General features: G+C 35.4%; 1 protein-coding gene across 1 annotated transcript in view; it reads left to right on the top strand.

The window, feature by feature from the left end:
• LOC139692287 (probable chitinase 10) overlaps positions 1-19,304 on the top strand; it is a 38,994-nt gene that overhangs the window by 6,793 nt on the left and 12,897 nt on the right. Inside the window, exons 5-11 of the mRNA XM_071590415.1 lie at positions 89-216; positions 1,883-2,006; positions 3,434-3,619; positions 5,408-5,536; positions 7,866-8,066; positions 8,644-8,872; positions 15,489-15,785. Of these exons, the coding sequence (XP_071446516.1) occupies positions 89-216; positions 1,883-2,006; positions 3,434-3,619; positions 5,408-5,536; positions 7,866-8,066; positions 8,644-8,872; positions 15,489-15,785 (1,294 nt within the window). The remainder of the gene's footprint in view (positions 1-88; positions 217-1,882; positions 2,007-3,433; positions 3,620-5,407; positions 5,537-7,865; positions 8,067-8,643; positions 8,873-15,488; positions 15,786-19,304) is intronic.

The following is a 19,304-nucleotide window of genomic DNA, read 5'->3' as shown; positions in this document are numbered from 1 at the left end:
TATGAGTAGATGAAATAAATTTGCACCTTATCTTGTATACTCTATTCTCTCTTATTTACTTTGAACTTTTGTCCCTCCTCCCATACAGGAAAACTATGCCACTTTCCTCTCAGAAATGCGAACGATATTTGATCAGAATGGCCTGATGATGACTGCTGCCGTGTCCGCCGGCAAGGGAACAATCGACCCAGCTTATGACATCCCAGCTCTGGGGAAGTAAGTGATTAGCCAGAATTTTAAGTAAACTTTAGTTTTCAAGCAGACTGCAGATGTGTCAAATGTTAGTATTTTTTTTAAATTTGGTAGTTCAAAATTAACATTAATCGAATTATATTGCCAAAATAAGCTTAATATTACATTATTTCCTTTGGTTAAAAATATAAAGCTCATAGATCTATCAAAAACCCATCAGAATTGACCGAACCCGTTTATGAGATATATACTCAAAAATTGCAATATAGTTTACACCTTGGAGCACCATGGAAAATTTTATGCCCCCGAAGCTCCAAAGTCATCAACACCCACATTTTTGTATTTTGAAAGAAATAATCTTTTCCCGTTCATTTGCAAATTCGTTATATAGCATTTGATTTACGTTCAAAATAGATAGTCACACTCAAATAAGATGAATTTTTAGCCCTTTAATTGCTTTTTCAATTCTTCATCTCACATTATCCAAAAATTAATATCCAAATAATGTTTAGAGGTTTTAATTTAATATGTTGCTCATTGTCGAACGAAGTAGGAATGAATAAAAAACTAAAAAATGTACCATTTATCACATAAGAAAATGTTGAATTTTTACCAATTGTAAAAATTATTAATATTGAACCAATTGATACATTTTAATGTGATATGTGTACAGTGAAAGAAGTCTGCTTCTGCTCAACAAGATCACTTATTCAAAGAACAGAAGTGTTCGATTAACCCTTGTGCCACCGAGAACGTGATTCGGTGTCATTATAAAAAATATCCACTATGTAATAATGTAGGCATAGTACAAGTATTTAAATTGTTTAAATCGTTTATTTGATAAAATAATAAGCCTTGAAAAATATTACTCATTGTTTTGAACAGTAAAGACAATAACATTAACGGTTATGTTAGAAAAATAATTACATTTATTTAAAACTCAGACGAAGGCATCATTTTTCACTGGCAAAAATTTAACTAAAAAATGCTCTGCTATCCAGATTATTACTCATCACTGTGCATAATGGAACAAGATTTTAGAAATTGAAGGGAACTTGAAAGAGAAACTCATTTGGAGAATCGTGGATTCATTTCTGTTTGCTGGTGTCTTCGCGACGTAAACTTCACTATATCAGTCAGAAGGTTGATATTGAAGGAAAGCCATACCTTGATAATTACGCACTGTGCTGAAATCATGAATGATTAGAAGTTGTTAAGTATTAATATTGACTTATGTCATACTTTTATCAATATGGGGAAAACAAAAATATGACACCCGAGACATTATCCCATAAGTCTACTCTACCTCATTAAGTTATCTGTCATAAATTTGAAAATACTCTCATTGTTTCTAATTAAATATGCACTATTCAAACGCTTTAAAGTTTAATTTTGGCCATACACAATTCCAGGTAGGATTTTTTTAAGGGAAGAAGGAAACATTGTATGGTAACTTTTTGCGTACAGTGTAATATAATATAGCGTTATGGCTTTCAGCATAGGAATCAGATGTTGAATATTTTTGTCAAAATCTGGGTAAAATAGGTCTTGTGTGAAGTTAACATAATTTTTTAATATTAAATCTCTTTTTTAACTTCAGTCATTTAAATATGAATACGAAATTTCTCGCCCAGACAGCGAGTTGAAGGTAAATTACATTCATTTATCATGTTTTTTTTCACATTTCCAGATACCTTGACCATATTCACGTAATGTGTTACGACTACCATGGCGCGTGGGATGCCTTCACTGGCCACAACTCCCCACTGTACAAGAGCCCGTTGGATTACGGTGATTACGTATATTTCAATGCTGTAAGTATGAATAAATTAAATATGATAACATTTTCCATGGTAGCCTATTTGAAAAATGATAAAGAATTATATTTAAGAGGTATTCCATGCTATTGGGCTGATGCTAAAAACTCTGTATAATGCGATAGTAATTGGCAAGTTAGCAGAAACTCTGGGGAAAGATGTGACAATCTTATGAAATAGAAACTTTTTATGAATAGAGAAAAGTATACATTATTAAGTACCACCATGCCAGTAACTTTTTATAAAGATTCATGTAACATCAAGTGCTGATGATTCGTCAAGAGTCAATGATTCGATGAGTCAAATGATTGCGTGAAGAAACAGGAGGGATATTGAGCTTTAAGTGAATTCATTTTCTAAAATAAGATCAAGAACTTATTAACTTGATATAAACTTAATGAGTCAGGACAGGGAAACTTAATGGGGAAACTTAATGAGTCAGGACAGCCATCAAAAAATTATTTCACCCCGAAAAAGTATAGTTTCTTCGTGAGATTACTATTTAAAATAAATCATCATATCAAATAGCTTTTGAGTTTAAATGTCCAAGATTTATGATCCATATTCATAAATCTCTTGGAAGGGTGATTCCTAGATATGAATAAACATTTGAATATAATTCTTTACTTTTCAATAATATTTGTTACGTGTAAAGACGCTGTGAATCTCAAGATGAAATGTGACGAAAAATTGGAAAAATTTGTGCACTGTGATATGGTAATTGTGATAGGGTATATGCCAAACAGACTGCCGAAGTTTTAGTGCAAAGGCTTAAGAATGTTTTAGTACTTTTAAAAATAACTATGAACTAAATTACAGATTTACGAAACACCTATTAAATTATTACCACATCGGTATTTAATGTAAATATTTTACTTCTACATTTGACTAGCAACTGAAGCCAGCTTTACCTTCCGGAACAATTAGAAATCATAAAAAAATAGTGACCCTGAAGTGACTGCTGTCAATTGCATCCCACTTTTTCCCCATCATAGCCGCAGTGATATATTAGGGGCCCTCCTTTCTTCCCCACCGTCTTTGTCCTCCCCTACTTGTAGTGAATAACTGAGTGTTGCTGTTTTCATTGTCTCTCCTAGTGATGATGGTAATGAATTGAAAACCGGGTCGCGTGACTTTTTAACTATTTTTTTGAAAATTTCCCAAAAATCCATAAAATCTGTACGTCCAAAGGTCTTTTATTAATCATCGGTACGTTACATAAATAAAGGAACGAAATTATAAGGATAAAAATGTTTTAAGAGAAGTCAATTTCATTCATAATGAAATTTTAGGGGATGGAGAGTTTCAAATTTCAGTCCTTGCTACTATAAGCTGATTCATAAAAATACTGCCATTATACATGAAAAATATCCAATCATGATAACGTTAACGGATAGCAGGCTAAAGATTAATTACATTTTCAGAACTTCACGATGAACTACTGGATTCAGAATGGCGCTCCAGCTGAGAAATTGGTTATGGGGATGGGTCTATATGGCCGCTCCTTCACCCTGTCCCATGAGGATAAGAATGGCCTCTACGCACCAGCCACACAACCAGGAATTGCTGGACCATACACGAGGGAGGCTGGGTTCATTGGTTACAACGAGGTGAGTTAAGTAAACTGATATCAATGCATTCATGCGGGTAATTATTGTTTAAATGATTGGCTTTGGGAAAAAATGCTTTCATAAATTTGTTAAGTTCAAATTAAGGATTAAAATTTCTTAAATACAACCACCTTTCGAATGACCAAATTGTATGTTGGTACAAATTTTGGAGTTTTAACCAAAACATAAATATATTATAGAGATGAACTAAAATGAAGTACCACCAGCTTTTGATTAATTTAAAAAATCGAATAGTTTCTAATGCTATTAAGACCGCAATTAATAACAAATTAGTGAAGTTCTGGCTAATATTTTTTAAATTTACTTCCTAAAAATATCGCAAACACATCCGTGCATCTACTACATACGTGTGTTCATTCAGATAGCATCGATATAACGATTAAACGAATTCAGAACTTCAAAATATGTCAATTTTTTTATCATGATTGCAGTAGTTAATCAAACACGTGACATCCGAGTCATTTAATCTTTCGTCCGACTATATAATAGTAGTGTGGATGGTTAAATACGAAGCATGGTGTAGTAATAATGGTTTGATGAAGATATGAGTGCTATTCTTTTTCCTGTTCCTTCGCAGAAATTATGTTGCGATAACTCCGCAAGGTGCATTCCAATTCATCTATCTGAGTTTATTATTTCCTGTCCATTTGCTAACAAACACAGTGATTAACCAGTAGGTTGATTTGATAGGTGAGGATAGAGCTCACGGAATACTAAGCCCAAAGGCATGCGAAATTAACACGTAGCCTGGGTAAAGCTGAGAGTGCCCTCGAATCGTCACCCGGAATCGAACCCGGGCCCGGGTTAGTAGCCAAGCACTCTAGGCACTGAACAGCCATATTACTATATTTTTAAACAAGTCATCCACTATTACAATTCATTAATCATGCATTCGATTAACGTATTTTTGTCAATACATTTGTATTTAGTTATCATAAAATTCAGTACACCCAACGTGATAGAAGATACCATTAAAAGAGTAATTTTGAATTCTCAAGATTCATGGATGTGCAGTTGTTTATTACCACCTCATGGATTAAAAATGCTATAGACTATTTGCCTAAAATACTTGATTACAATGGAAAGATATTTCATTGTAAACTAATCAACCACAGATGATAAAACAGTACAGTCCTCATTTCGATTTATCCAAAATACATTTCCAAATAACACATCCAAAATTCGCCAACATTTTATTTGATATAATTGAAAATATAAGTGTGTATACCATTAGGTGTCAGCGGTCAGCTGAAAGTTTGGTCAAAATTAAAGGTAGACTGAAGTTATCGATGCCTTTCTATAATAATCTGGAAGACATTATTTGATAATATCTTTCGCAGTTTTTCCAGCAATGCTATCTTCAATCCATGATGCTTTCTGTTCCAATGCAACAATTTCAGAGTGTAAAAATTATTCGCCTTGACTGGGAAATGGAATGATTTCTGTTCTTTCTGTTTCTTTGGAATGCTTTCGGTTCTTTTTCTTTTACTCTGCCACATGTAAAATTACATGCTACTGGAATGAATCATAAAATTAAATAGTAATAATCTTACTTCCTGTTAAAATCCATTCTTTTTAAATATTTTCAAGTTATCATTCTTAAGTTCAATAACTGCATATTTTGAATTTGGCGCTGTGATGACACATACATTTAATGATTATGCTAACAGTATTTTAACAAACGTAATTTTTGAATGTATGAAACATACTGATAATACATCAAGCATGCAATGAATCTAAAACGATTTCTGTGAATCATATCTACAGATCTGCGACCAGATGAAGACAAATCCATCAGCATGGACGACTGTGACCGATCCATACATCATGGCCCCGTACACTTACAGCGGAAGGCAATGGATTGGTTATGATGACCCAACATCCATCAAACTAAAGGTTAGAGTGACATAGTGTGTATGAAGTGAGAATAACTCTAAGAAAAACTACACACAAATACGTTAAACGATTAACCGTCAAATGTTCATATAAAAAGTAGCGGAATTCATTCATTCACAGCGGTTTAGTGGAAGGTTGGTTTTTGATCGGTGAAGTGCACTACGAACTAAGTTTAGTACACGTGAAATTCACCCATACAGGGTAGAGCAGCAAGCTTATTTCTTGTGATAATATTATCCACTTTTCCATAGTTATTTCAATCTGAAACTGACACCCTTTGTATTTTGAGATGAGGACCTTCAAAGGCATTATCCAAAGTCGCGAACCTTAATTCTCGTGAAACAATCTTTGTACAGGCACGTTCAATATTATATTCGTGATTTGAAAAATTCCTTAACTTTGGAGTTAACCTAAAAAAAGAAAATCATTCCTTATTCTTAACTGAGTATTTTTCATTACTCCTCGATGACTTCAACTTCCATTCGTGAAACCCACCGTAAGTGATTAAGGAACGTATAGGAGCTGTCTTGGAGAGGAATCATTCACACAACTCTCCGGTTAACAAAACGTTTCTTTATGGCCACCCTAATGTTATACTGCTTTTTCGCTTCTGGCTAGACGTGACTCTAGCAACCTGACCTGACAATGCGGCGATACATGAAGTCGTCCATTCACTTCGTATTAGCGAGATAAAAGGAATGGAAATTAGAAAGAGAAATTAAGATATAATGTTGTGCGAGGTAAATTTTCTCTTTGACTAGATTTACATTATACACTTAGCCCTGAAATAAAAATGTACGAGGGTCATCCGGAAAGTAGTACCCGTTCGTGAAATAAAGACACAAAAGTAAATATTAACAAACATAAAAAATTTTATTTGAAAGAGGATACTTTTAACTACTTCTCAACATAATCTCCAAGCAAATTAAGGCATTTGTCATAACGTGTGACAAGTTTCTGTATTCCTGCTGCATAGTCCTTCGCCGCCAGCTCATTGAGATACGCGAGGGACCCATCTTGCACAAATTTTTGCATAATGCAGATGGTGTTTAACAATTTCATGAACAATTGTTCGAGAAACATTGGGAAAATGCTCACAGATGTCATCAATTGTGACGCGCCGATCGTTCCTCACGAATTCGTCAACTGAGCTCACCAGTTGGTCTGTAATGACAGACGGTCTCTCCGAACGCTCATCGTCGTGTGTGTTCCCCCTCCCCATGTTGAAGTTGCGACACCACCGCCGAACAGGCGACTCGTCCATTACATTGTCTCCATACACCTCCTTTAATTGGCGATGAATATCACATGGGCGAACGTTTCTTGCATTGAGGAATTTAATCACTGCCCTCACTTCACAACTGGCGGCGTTCTCAATTTTTTTAAACATTGTAAACAATCACAGAAACAACACAGGCAATGCTAGCGTCACGCAACTTGGCTCAGAGAAGGCAGACAAGCCACTGAAGCTATCTGACCTCGTCCAGCGGCTACTCGCGTCGTCAGCACTTCATGCGGCACGAACGGGTACTACTTTCCGGATGACCCTCGTAGATAATCAACTATCAGTAATTAATATAAACAGAACTGTCATCAGACACGATTGGGCGGGGTTGGAAGGGCAGACGTTTATTATTTCCTTACATCTCATTGCTTAATATTTAATCATTATTTATCCTGCGTTCAGTCAGAATAGGGAAATAGCTCAGTACTCGTTGATCATCTAAAAATCTAATATCTATTTATAAATTGCGTCCTAATCTTAGTATTTAAACGAAAAATCACAAAAATACAAAATTAATACATGATGGAAATTAGTATCTCGCCAACCACAAAGATTTATGACCAAAATCAAAGTTGAAACTACAATGATAAATAGAGCGCACCTCTTAACAGCAAGCATATGGCAAAAAAGAAAAGATTTGTCCACAAAAAATATACTTCCTCCCCTTGATAAAAATCTTAATCTACCCAAAGATTGGCTGATCATTAAGCTCAGAGCTCTCACAGTGGAAACAAAAAATTTCACCAAATAAGCCCAAACATATCCATCTCTAACCCAAGAGGCTATTAAATATAGAAATGACTTGCAGTACCCCTCCAAGCTATCCATAATCTAGCCAATAACTTAATTACTACATGGTTTCTTGAATTGAAAGTTCCCATCACTAATTTCTCGTAGTTCATGCATGTTTTTCAACCCTTTTTCCCATATGGCAATTGGCTAAATACAGCACGTAAATAAACGCCCAAATCTATCGGGAACCCACGCGAGTCACTAAGTGGAGAACATTGCATGTTCAGGTCACACGTCAATTATTTTCTTCAGGCTCAATTTGCTGTCAACCTTGGACTCCGTGGCGCTATGGTGTGGAGTATCGAGACTGACGACTTCCACGGAGGGTGCAGCGGTGTGAAGTTCCCGCTCCTGCGTGCCATCTGGGACGGACTCAATGGGGGCATTATCCCCACACCACCTCCTCCACCGAGCACCGTTTCGCTGCCAAGCGGCTTCCCAACTGACCTCACCGTAAGTAGCGTGCACCGCCGGGGAGGAATAGCGTTTACTTTGAGCTTCGCGACTGCAACCGGACGGATTCCCGGGTGCTCTCATGCTGACAGAATAACCTACGGTGGTATATCCCGATTTCGTCCATGGTATAAGTACAGAAAACAGCACCGTTCACTCCGAACACCCCTTCGTGGGCCATGGAAGGGTTAATATGACCGTCCCTTCCTGCCGTACTATACGCGTTCGCATTCCTACATACATTTTAGTCAAGGGCACCATTAAAAATTCTAATTTCTAGAGTTTTCAGATTTCACTATCCTGTGCTTTAAATGTTTTTTTCGTTTTATGGAATCCACCCTCATGGATAGCTGATGCATAAAACGTATTGACTCGGTAATTGACCCATTTAATCGAATTTCATTTGGGGGAATTTAGCGAATGTGTACGCTCTTTACTTATTTCTAATTCTCATCTTAGTCACGTAAATTTATTTTTTTGGCAATATTATGTGTTTTAGTTCATTGTCGTTAAGCCTTGGCTTCTATCACCCCCCCCCCCCCACAAACCATCCTCATGTTTTTCTTTTCAATTACAGAGGCCAACCCCACCACCGGCCACCACCACCACCTCCCGCCCAACGCCCCCACCCACGGAGATCTGCAAGAAAGCCGGTCTCAACCCGGATCCGAAAGACTGCAGCATTTTCTACCTCTGCACCCCCGACACCTTCGGAAACTGGCAGATGGTCCAGTTTAGGTGCGGCACAGGGACCGTATTCGACCCCGTCTCGGGAGACTGCACGTGGCCTTCCGCCGTGCCAGGATGCGAGAACTCGGGGAAGAGGACGATCACTCTGAAAAAGCACTGAGCGCCACCGCAACGGGCGAAACAACCAACTGCTCCACACAAATCGCATGAAGAAAAAGATGCTGAGCAATGATCAAATGTGTGATGAATAAATAAAATCATATTTATCAGTCGATTCCGCTTTATTTGCTCCAACGCACTCCCTCTGAAAGACAACAAGACGCAAGACAAAATTGTCTCCTTAACATCAATGCATACCTCACTTTCCGAAGACTGAGCTACCATGCCAGAAGCATAACTTTGTTTACGACATTTCTTGAGCTAAATGGAAATACCTAACAATTGACAGTGGATGACCCAGGCGAGAAACGTAAGTAAGTAGTATTTAGTTACTCAAAGGAAAATGGTGGATTCTGAAAATTCGTATCCTACGTACATAGTATATGCTTCATTTTCTAACGATCACTATTTTCACTCACATACACAGTCATCTCATAAATGAATTAATTGTATGACATATATAACGCATAAAAGTATTGCAACACTTCAGTGCGTGAAAAATACCTCCAAGAAAAATACCTCCAAATAACATTGATCGGCTATTCTTATGATAAGAGTGAGTGTGCCTTTTGAAACCTTCATTTCAGCATATGCAAAGTGTCACTAATACCACGGCCCTTTTTAAATTTCTATTTGTTTTGAACGAAGGTAACACACTACACTGAACCATAGATCATTCTGGAAGATTCAGGACATCGAAGTTGAGGAGATGGCTATGCATGGAGGAAAGCAAAAACTGTTTTGTTCTCTATTACCTCCCAATTATAGTCGGGCTTATGAATGATGCAGTATTAATAATTGTGGTAGGTGATCGATCATAACTCAGTGTTAGGTGTGCCATGTGGAGGAAGTGGGATTTTCAGGAAATTGATGAAGGGTAGAGAGAAACCCACCGTCGTTATTGGCCTACACTTAACGGAAGGTGCCCGGGGGTAAAATAATTTAATGTCCCGTCGGACGGACGGCGTACTCCAAATTGAAGTGCTCTGCACATGGCACCAAAGTAGGGATCGGCATATTACTGAAAAATCGTAGCATCTAGTGGATTCGAACCCTGGTCTTTGGAATAGGAAGTCAGTACATTAGACGCCGCATCATCCCGGTCCTCTCTGAAAGATACCATTGTATTCTAATCTTTACCTGAGTGCAAAATAGAATTACTCAAGAGAACATAAAATGGAAGTCGATTCGCCAGCAGAAATATGAAGCAGGTACGCTTTTCCAACTGGGATAATATACATGAATTTTACAATAAATTTACTGTTAAATTGTAGTGTAGCCAGTTCTCCACGTCATCTTCTATGCAAACGGAAATCATTAACAAGGAACTAAGATGAAAGATTTCTACGCAAGTTTACCCTAGTAGTTCAGGATAAAAGTGAGATTTAATTGAAAGCACAAACAATGATTGCTATTCAGAATATTTGGCAGAACATCGGAATGATAATTAATTATAGTCTTTACCATTCCATATTTTTCGCTTTGGTAAATTCAAACGAGTAGAAGTCGATAAAAATGGACAGTTATCACGATCTTGTAGGCGGTGTTATAGTGAAAAAAGAAATTGTGAAGTTCTTTTTTATGCCAGAGAAATAATAATTGACTATTTATTACTGTGATTTTTCGCAATAATATTATATATTTTAAGTAATAAAAAGTAATTTTTTAAGTAATAAAATCAAGGTTTAAGGTACCATACATCTACGAAATATAAATTGCTTTTAGAATAAGTTGCCAGTTTTAGGATACTCCAAGATTTAATTGGACGTATCTCAAAGAATTTATGCGTTCTCATTTAGATTGATCTTCATTGGGTTCGTGAATGTGAAATTTCAAATATTACCCCTATTACTCTCGTTCTACTGTTATTTGTCAAAATTAGCCTTCATTAGTTTTGCATGATTACTTCGCTGTTATTTAGGAGAATTCGTATATTTGCTGACCCCATATTATAATGCCCCATGTGTTACATTCCTTTCATGACAACAAGAGCCCAAAAAGCGTACTGTTTATAGCTTTTAAGACACTCATTTTAATTAAAAGCACACCTTCTTTTGTTTCACTGGAGAAAAACCTCAAAATGAATATTTTAAAATTATAATCATTGATAAAATAAATTCCTGTTTCAAATATGTATTAAAACTGTCTTAAAATGTTCAACTAGTGGTTAAAATTTACTGCGCAACTATTCCGAGCAATTGCTCACTAATTTCATGATTAACAATTCATAATCTTACATATATTAAACCATTGTGGTTCGGACTTAGCAGGGATACCATTACTTTTTATGAGGAAAACCAACAAGTTTGATGGGAAAACAATGACCTGAAGTTGCCGTAGACAGGAATAATTAAAATGTTCAGCATATATTTTATATATTCAATATTATACTTTTTATCACAAATAATATAATTAGATACATAAAATTTAGTTTCAATTCAAGAGGTGTTTATTTATCCAAGCAGTTGTACACAATTTAACAGTACCAATCGATAACAGCAACATTTTTAAAAGTTATTACAATACCACTGACAAGGAAGCCCTGTTATAGACAATATGCCAAAATGATACGTTATTATGTTTAGCTTATACTTGCATTTTAATGAAACACTGTTTTCTCAATTTACGTTCGCTACTGAAAACTGCATCTTGTCAAATAATTTCCCTAGAATATTTTTCTCCCGCCATGAAAACTATTTTACGAGATATAATTAAAATGTAAGGGCCGAGTATTTATATTTAAATATTTCAGAGCAAAGAGTCAGGACTAAGTTGCACGCACACAGCACCATCTGTTGGTTATTCCCGAAGCCACAGGAGGCATTGTTTTGATTCGGTAGTTTTTAGATTGTCGGTGACTGCTGATAACAATGTCCGCGTTAATACTTGTTCCCGCCAGTTGCGAGGTGCGTGCTGTGATTCGATCTTTGTACGTAAGGGATCATCAGCTGCCCAAATTTATCAGAAGTGTGCCGGTTGTATGGACGTGCAGTAATAAGTGAAGGATGGGGTTGTCTAAATAGTGTGAACACTGCAAAAAGGCCGCACAAATATGCATGATAAAGAACGTAGTGGCAGTCAAAGTGTTCAGACAGATGAATTCGTTGAACAAGTGGACCAAGAACTGCGATTTGATCGACAATTGATGATTAGTGCTATAGCTAATATATCACTTTCTCACCACTTTTTACACGATTATTAAGGCAAAGTTCAATGATCACAAGTTTTGTGCAAGGTGTGTACCGAAAATGTATGGCAACCAACACAAAAAGCAATTAATTTTGAGTAAACAACGGTTTTGAGACCGCTAACGACAAAACGGAGCTTGCACCTAACGACTATTTCGTCTTCATGCCCTTGAAACTGTGGCTTAGCGGGCAAGAGATAGAACACGACGAGGAGCTCACGGCCGCTGTTGTCAGCTGGTTCAATTCGCAGACGGCGAACTTCTAAAGAAAGGGATTAAAGAAGCCGGTGCAGCGTTGCGAAAAGTTCTTAGAAGTAAACGGCGAATTTGTAGAAAAGTGAAGTAGGTTTATTGGAAACTAAATCCGAAAACAAATAATTTTTCTGTACATATAGATGGCAAGTATAAGCTACACATAATAACGTATCATTTGAATAAAATTCATGTGTCCAATTATATTATTTGTGATGAAATGAATAATATATAATATATAAAATATATGCTGAACATTTTAATTATTCCTGTCTACGGCAACTTCAGGTCATTGTTTTCCCATCAAACTTGTTGGTTTTCCTCATAAAAAGTAATGGTATCCCTGCTAAGTCCTAACCACAATGGTTAAATATATGTAAGATTATGACTTGTAAGTCATGAAATTAGTGAGCAATTGCTCGGAATAGTGGCGCAGGAAAGTTTTAACCACTAGTTGAACATTTTAAGACAGTTTTAATACATATTTGAAACAGGAATTTATTTTATCAATGATTATAATTTTAAAATATTCATTTTGAGGTTTTTCTCCAGTGAAACAAAAGGTGTGCTTTTAATTAAAATGAGTGTCTTAAAAGCTATAAACAGTACGCTTTTTGGGCTCTTGTTATCATGAAATGAATATAACTCACGGGGCATTATTATATGGGGTCAGCAAATATACGAATTCTCCTAAATAACAGCGAAGTAATCATGCAAAACTAATGAAGGCTAGTTTTGACAAACAACAGTAGAACGGGAGTAATAGGGGTAATATTTGAAATGTCACATTCACGAACACAATTAAGATCAATGTAAATGAGAACGCATAAATCCTTTGAGATACGTCCAATCTTAAGGGTGTATTGGAAAAGAAAGCTAGAAAAAAAGTTTCCCGTTAAGGAAAAATTAATATAACTTGAACTCAATTAACTAATCTTTGTTGGGTTATCTAATCATAAAGGTTTCAGAGGTATTATTTGAAGATCACTATTGTAAAATATTGTAAGGAAATTGTTCGTAAGTTACTCGAATTAACTATTTTAAACTAAAATTGTGACTTACAGTAAAACAAAAACTACGAGGGCCTGAAATTGCAGAAAACGCAAGATAATGCATGCCGTAACGATTCGGTAGATTTATCCTTATCACTGCTCATCTCTTCAAAAGGCCACATTTAAAGCGATTGAGTAACTGGTGATGTGTGCGTGTATGTATGTATATATTTAATTTGAAGTTTTACATTGGGAAGTCAAGTTTAAGTATTGGTGTCTCAAAGTAGCCTATCTTCAATGGCGAGGTTGGAATGTTGAGATAGAGTGCGATAGGATGACGTAAGTACCTATATAAGGAGGTATCCTCGCCATTTGCTCCACACATTTGCTGTGGACCGCTACTGAAAAACTTAATAAGGTGAGTCGAAGAGCACTTGCTAGTAAATATAGGTCTCTTAGACAAGTTTTGATGTTAAATAATATATCTGGTTTTCAAAATTTATCTATTTCGTGTTATAGCGATAAACGGTCTGCTAAAAAAGGTCCTTTTTATATTTTGTTTGCCAAAAAAGTCACTGGGTAAATTTTTTGGCAAATTTTTAAATAGCAAAAAGTCGAAAGAAAAATATATTATGAAGAAATGCGTCTTCTTTTTTCTGATTAGTCAATTTTCGCATTTCACCATAAATATTTGTGAAATACTCTAACAACAGAAAAAAGAAGGTAAAATTAGCTTCATTCATGCCATTTTAAATGGTTTACATATCATACGACACACTCCAAATATGCCTAAACTTAGTTAACTACTATTCAGCTACATTGAGGTCAAAGAAATTCCACCATGCAGCCACATTAGCCATCTTCAAATAAATGTTGAAATTAAAAAAATAAAATTCTAACTTCAATTGACACCGCGTCTTTGTAATACTTTTCAATCGTTCATTTCAATAAGAAAATTATCATTGTTCTTACAAACGTAAATTGAGCATATAAGTATCCTATGCGCAGCATGTTAGATACGTACGTATGCATTGAACGGGTAGAGTAGTACCAATATTTATTGTTTTTAGACTACTTACAATTTCAAGAGTAGCCATTAAGTCTCAATAATTTTAAGGTCCGTCTTATAATCGCAATAAAAATTAGAAATGTTGGTGTTTGAGCCTCCCCTGAATTTTGCAATTAATGTGAGTTTAACTTTAGATAAAAAAATATATACTGAGAGATTAAAAAATAATGCATTATTTCTATATTATATTCATACATTATTTATATTACATATATTTATGCATTATTTCTTTTTTATTATATGTGTATTACTATACCCATCAATTATTTGTAATTATTCTTATTCATGTTCATCAATTTATCGACGACAGTATACTTTTATATGTTGTTTAATTGAATGGTCTTAATTATTAAAACATAGGTATTTATTGAAAATACTGTGTGATAGGAAAAATTATTCTTTAGCCGCGGCATAATAAAAATCAAATGAGCTCACATCAATGGCGCCATTCTTTGGTTTTAATTGTTGGACTCAGATACTCGGAAAAGCATGTAATACAATGCTAGAGAGTTTATGCGATCTTATCATAAAAAGTGACAACCACCCTTAGCTGTAATATCATATTTCGATGAGACGGAAATAGTGATTATTGCAGTAATATCGAGGAAATACATAAAGCTTAGATCATCATACAATCGTGTTAATTAGCTATTTGAAACGAGTTTTGCCGAGATTCATAAAATTAGGCAGACCTTTTACATACCTAAAACTGTCTTGGTAAATATACATTAACGAGGTGTGAAACTTATTTTGGGGTATCTTAAGCGTGATCTGAATCCTAACGCCTTATTATCAACCAACTTAGTTGTCTGCCCATTCCTCATCAATCACTACGCCATTAAATGTTTGCTTTGGTGCGATTACAGTGATCAGAAAACGTTTGATAGTTGACGGAGATGCAATAAAATTATTGTTTGATTTACTGCCAGGTAGTGTGTCTTCATTATTTGATACCCATGCATAGAACAGAAATGTAAAGAATTGAAAACAAATTGGCAGGGTATATAATTCCAAGTTATAATTTAAACTGGGAAAACGGTACAAATTTTAAGTCGTCAATCATTTTATTTCAGATTATTCAACCGTAGGGAGAGGAAGAATCATGGCATCGGGCCAGATTGCCCTGCTGCTTCTGCTGGTCGGCATGGCGGCCGCAGCATCCGTTCCTAAGGCCGACAATGACAAAGTCTTGGTGTGCTATTATGGAACTTGGGCCGTTTACCGACAAGGAGCTGGGAAATTTGACGTCGAGGATATAGATCCTTTCATCTGCACCCACGTCATCTATGGGTTTGCTGGTTTGAGCGAATATCAGGGTGTAATGGTTTCCTTGGACCCATGGAATGATCTCTATGATGACTATGGACTAGGTGAGTCCAATAAGTAATGCTAAAAGCAAGTAATTATTAGATTGAGAAAAAGAAAAGGAGTTAAAATAAAAACTAGATATTCCATCGAAGACGAAATTTGGGTTACTTGGCCGACTCTGGCGTCCTCTACTGACAGTCGAGTTACGAATAGCCGAGCACAATTCATCCTTAACCCAGAAAAATAATATAATTAGAAGTTTCCCTAAAACAGTAACTGTCTTGTTAACAGTCGGTGAATCCCTTTCAAAATTCAGTATGCTTTCACCTACAGAGGGATATGCATAATTATAGTTTCATATCATAATCAAAATTTCTGTGGCTGCAGGATTTAATTATTTAAAACCATATCCAAAAGCCCTCTATGCTATTTTCTGTTCTTTTCCGAGACCATATACACCATTGATCCAAGAGTTCAACATTGAGCAATATTTATCTGCGCATTAAAACCAAGCAGAAAACGAATATTCCATTTTCTCAAGAAGGAAATTATGAGACACCAGCATGAGCTAAACAAGAAGATTCAAGGTAGCTCTTTGAGTGCTACATATATAAATACTTGATCTTGAAGATATAGAGTAAATATATGTTTGAGTGGGCTTGAGGAGCATGTAGTAAGTACAGAACCTTAGATTGAAACCTTTTTTGCTTAAGTGGATAACCTATTTCTATCAGTTTATCACAAATTTTCAAGAACAAAGTGCATGCATATACTCGAAAGGTAAGCTGGAAGAAACATACCTACTCATTTATTGGTTATCTGTTGAGCCCGGTATCTTATCTTCTTCTACAGAAGGACATTTTTTTCTCCCCAGAGTCACTATCCTTTGCAATTCCAAGGGCTCAAATCAAAGAAAAAAGATTTATTCCAAATCTAGGTGACACGAAAACATTTTGAAAGATAAGGAGAAAATGTTTATCCCGAACGCTTTACGAAAATCAGTCAAACACATAGGGATGCTGTCCCCTTTTTCATCATCGTCGACGGTGTCATATTCTTCCACCATTCAAGTATGCAATTCTTTTCCATCATAGAAATTTTCAAAGTGCTCTCTCCGTCTTTAAGTTGTTATTCAATTTCAGTAAGAGTTTTACGATTGATATTTGCTCTGCGTTTTTTGTAATGAGGTCTTGCCATTATCAAATCTAATTCAGCTTTTACCTAATCAAGGCTTTGCTGCAATTCTTCGCAAGAGCTCCATCCATTCTTCCCTTGGTCTGCTCTTATTTTGGCTGTTTTTTAATTCTCATTCCTCTCTAACTTAGCTGCCTTTTCTCATTTCTTGAACGTTTGTACCTGTTCTTTCTCATATTATATCCAGCACTTTGTTGGTGATACATAGTTTCCTTTTCAGTAATTTCCTTAGACCTGTAGTCTAGGTCTTCGCGCCTTTTACGAGTCCATTTCCCATTTATAATTATCTTCCCACAATCAATCCTGTTAATTTTGGTGCCATATTTTCTCTACCAACTTCCGTCGGAAGTCCATTCTTGGATCAGTTTCTTTTAAATTTCAGGCAGCTACCAAAGAAACTGCGGGAGATGTCGCAACAGTAACATTTAACGGAGTCATCCGCTAATGTGCATTTCAATGCAACAATTTCAGAGTGTAAAAATCATTCGCAGTCATCCCAGTCAAGGTGAACGATTTTTACACCCAGAAATTGTTGCATTCAGGCAACTACTTCAATCTTAGTAACCTTATAAGTGCAATTCTTCAATCCCCTTCCATGCAGAAACAAGGGTCATATTTATTGGAATGGGAATAAATGTGCTCCATGAAATCTATGCCCATCATGTCCTAAAATTACTTACATGAGCGAGCACACTTTGATGCGCAAAATGTATCTTGTTGAGACTACGATAGATGAATCCATTCATTCCGTCTCTATCCAGAATTACAAAAAGAATTATCCATGGAGATGATGATATTTGTTCGCCATACTCATGTTATCCAGCGCAAACCGAGAGTTTAAGAATTGAGTAGGGAATAACTTTACGATAATTAGCTTAAATGCAGGATATTCTCCAGAAGTAAATATATCCTAAAGCCACCTAAGTTATGTACATAAAAGTTGGAGCAACAATTAGAGACGAAACAATGAATACGAGTAATTATGGAAAATTATTTTTCTGCGGTATATTTAAAAAAATCATACATACAAACAGAAGAAATACATTTCCATCATTCAAATAGATGGGTTGAATATCTCCTACAGAAGTAATTGAATTCCTCAAATGGATCCCGTCTGTTGAAGCCTAGCCATTGCGTTTGAATTAGTTAGTTGACCCATGGGCTAGTTGCACGAAAGAATCATTTGTTCTTGGTGATGTAGAATTGTCTCTAATGACCCCTCATAATTATGAATACATGTGAGCGAGCTGATAGAAAGTAAAGGAAAGATAAAATATGGTCCACACATGCATCATGACTTTATTTTGGTATAATTTTTAAAGATATATCATTAAATATTACACTAAGATATTGAGAGAGTTTATTGGCGTAAATTTACTGAAATAACTTGTGCACATGCTGTAAAAAGAAGAAAAAAAACACTGAATAGTTTCCTATCTGGTGTATAATTAGTGAACAACTCTGGTTTCACCATATAACCGCTACAATTCCATGTGCATGATTATTTTAATAATATATTTAATGTCTTTAAAACAAAATTATAAACTAGCCTAAATAGAAGCCTATATTCTCTACTTACTACAAAAGTGAGTTTCATTCATCGAATTGAGGTGAATATTTGGAAATACAAATAAAGATAATGAATTAATTGAACTCGTTTTTCTAAACTTGTCCTGATTTATAAAAGCATAATATTGGCAATTGCAAAACATATTTTATTTGAGCAATCCCCTGCATTTTAGGGGGAAAATAAATTTTACTAATGAACGGCTGTATACATTTAGATTAGTGGGTAAATGCAATGGGTAATACATTCGATAATCGCTGGGAACTCATTTTGGCGGTAATTGTGTCTACACCTACGTCATACCCTGTGAGAACCCACTATATCTTCAGGAGGAGTAAAACACCTGCCTTTAATTTTGTAATATATTGCTAAATTGGTCTTCAACAAAGTAATTGCAATTTGAAAAATAAGCTATATGCATGAAATGTTTTGGGCACTTAACCTCAGTTTAATATGACCACGAGTTTTGCTAGTCAATCAGTACTTAAATATATCAGCGGGGGAGTATATTGTTCATAATTAGTTTTGGACATTAATGTTGTCAGTGTTTCATTACAAGAAGCATTATTAATACATATTTAATATTTATGTAGCATGTTAGTATAATTCATTACCTTATAATTTTCTCTGTATCATAAATTAACAAAAATATAAAGAAAAGAAAGATTATGAGGTTTACTAGAAATAGATAGGCCTCGTTAAACAATAAAATAGGAAAGCAAAAACTAAAGCTGGTGGAACAGTTTAATTATCATGGCGATGTTTTGGACCGTAAGGACGTAAGAAGAAGAATTCAGATAGGCAAAGAAACTTTCACAAG

The sequence above is a fragment of the Hetaerina americana genome, unplaced genomic scaffold (genome assembly GCF_022747635.1).
Source record: "Hetaerina americana unplaced genomic scaffold, ioHetAmer1.1.p SCAF_1, whole genome shotgun sequence".
NCBI classification, from domain to species: domain Eukaryota; kingdom Metazoa; phylum Arthropoda; class Insecta; order Odonata; family Calopterygidae; genus Hetaerina; species Hetaerina americana.
This window is presented reverse-complemented; position numbering and strand designations above follow the sequence as displayed.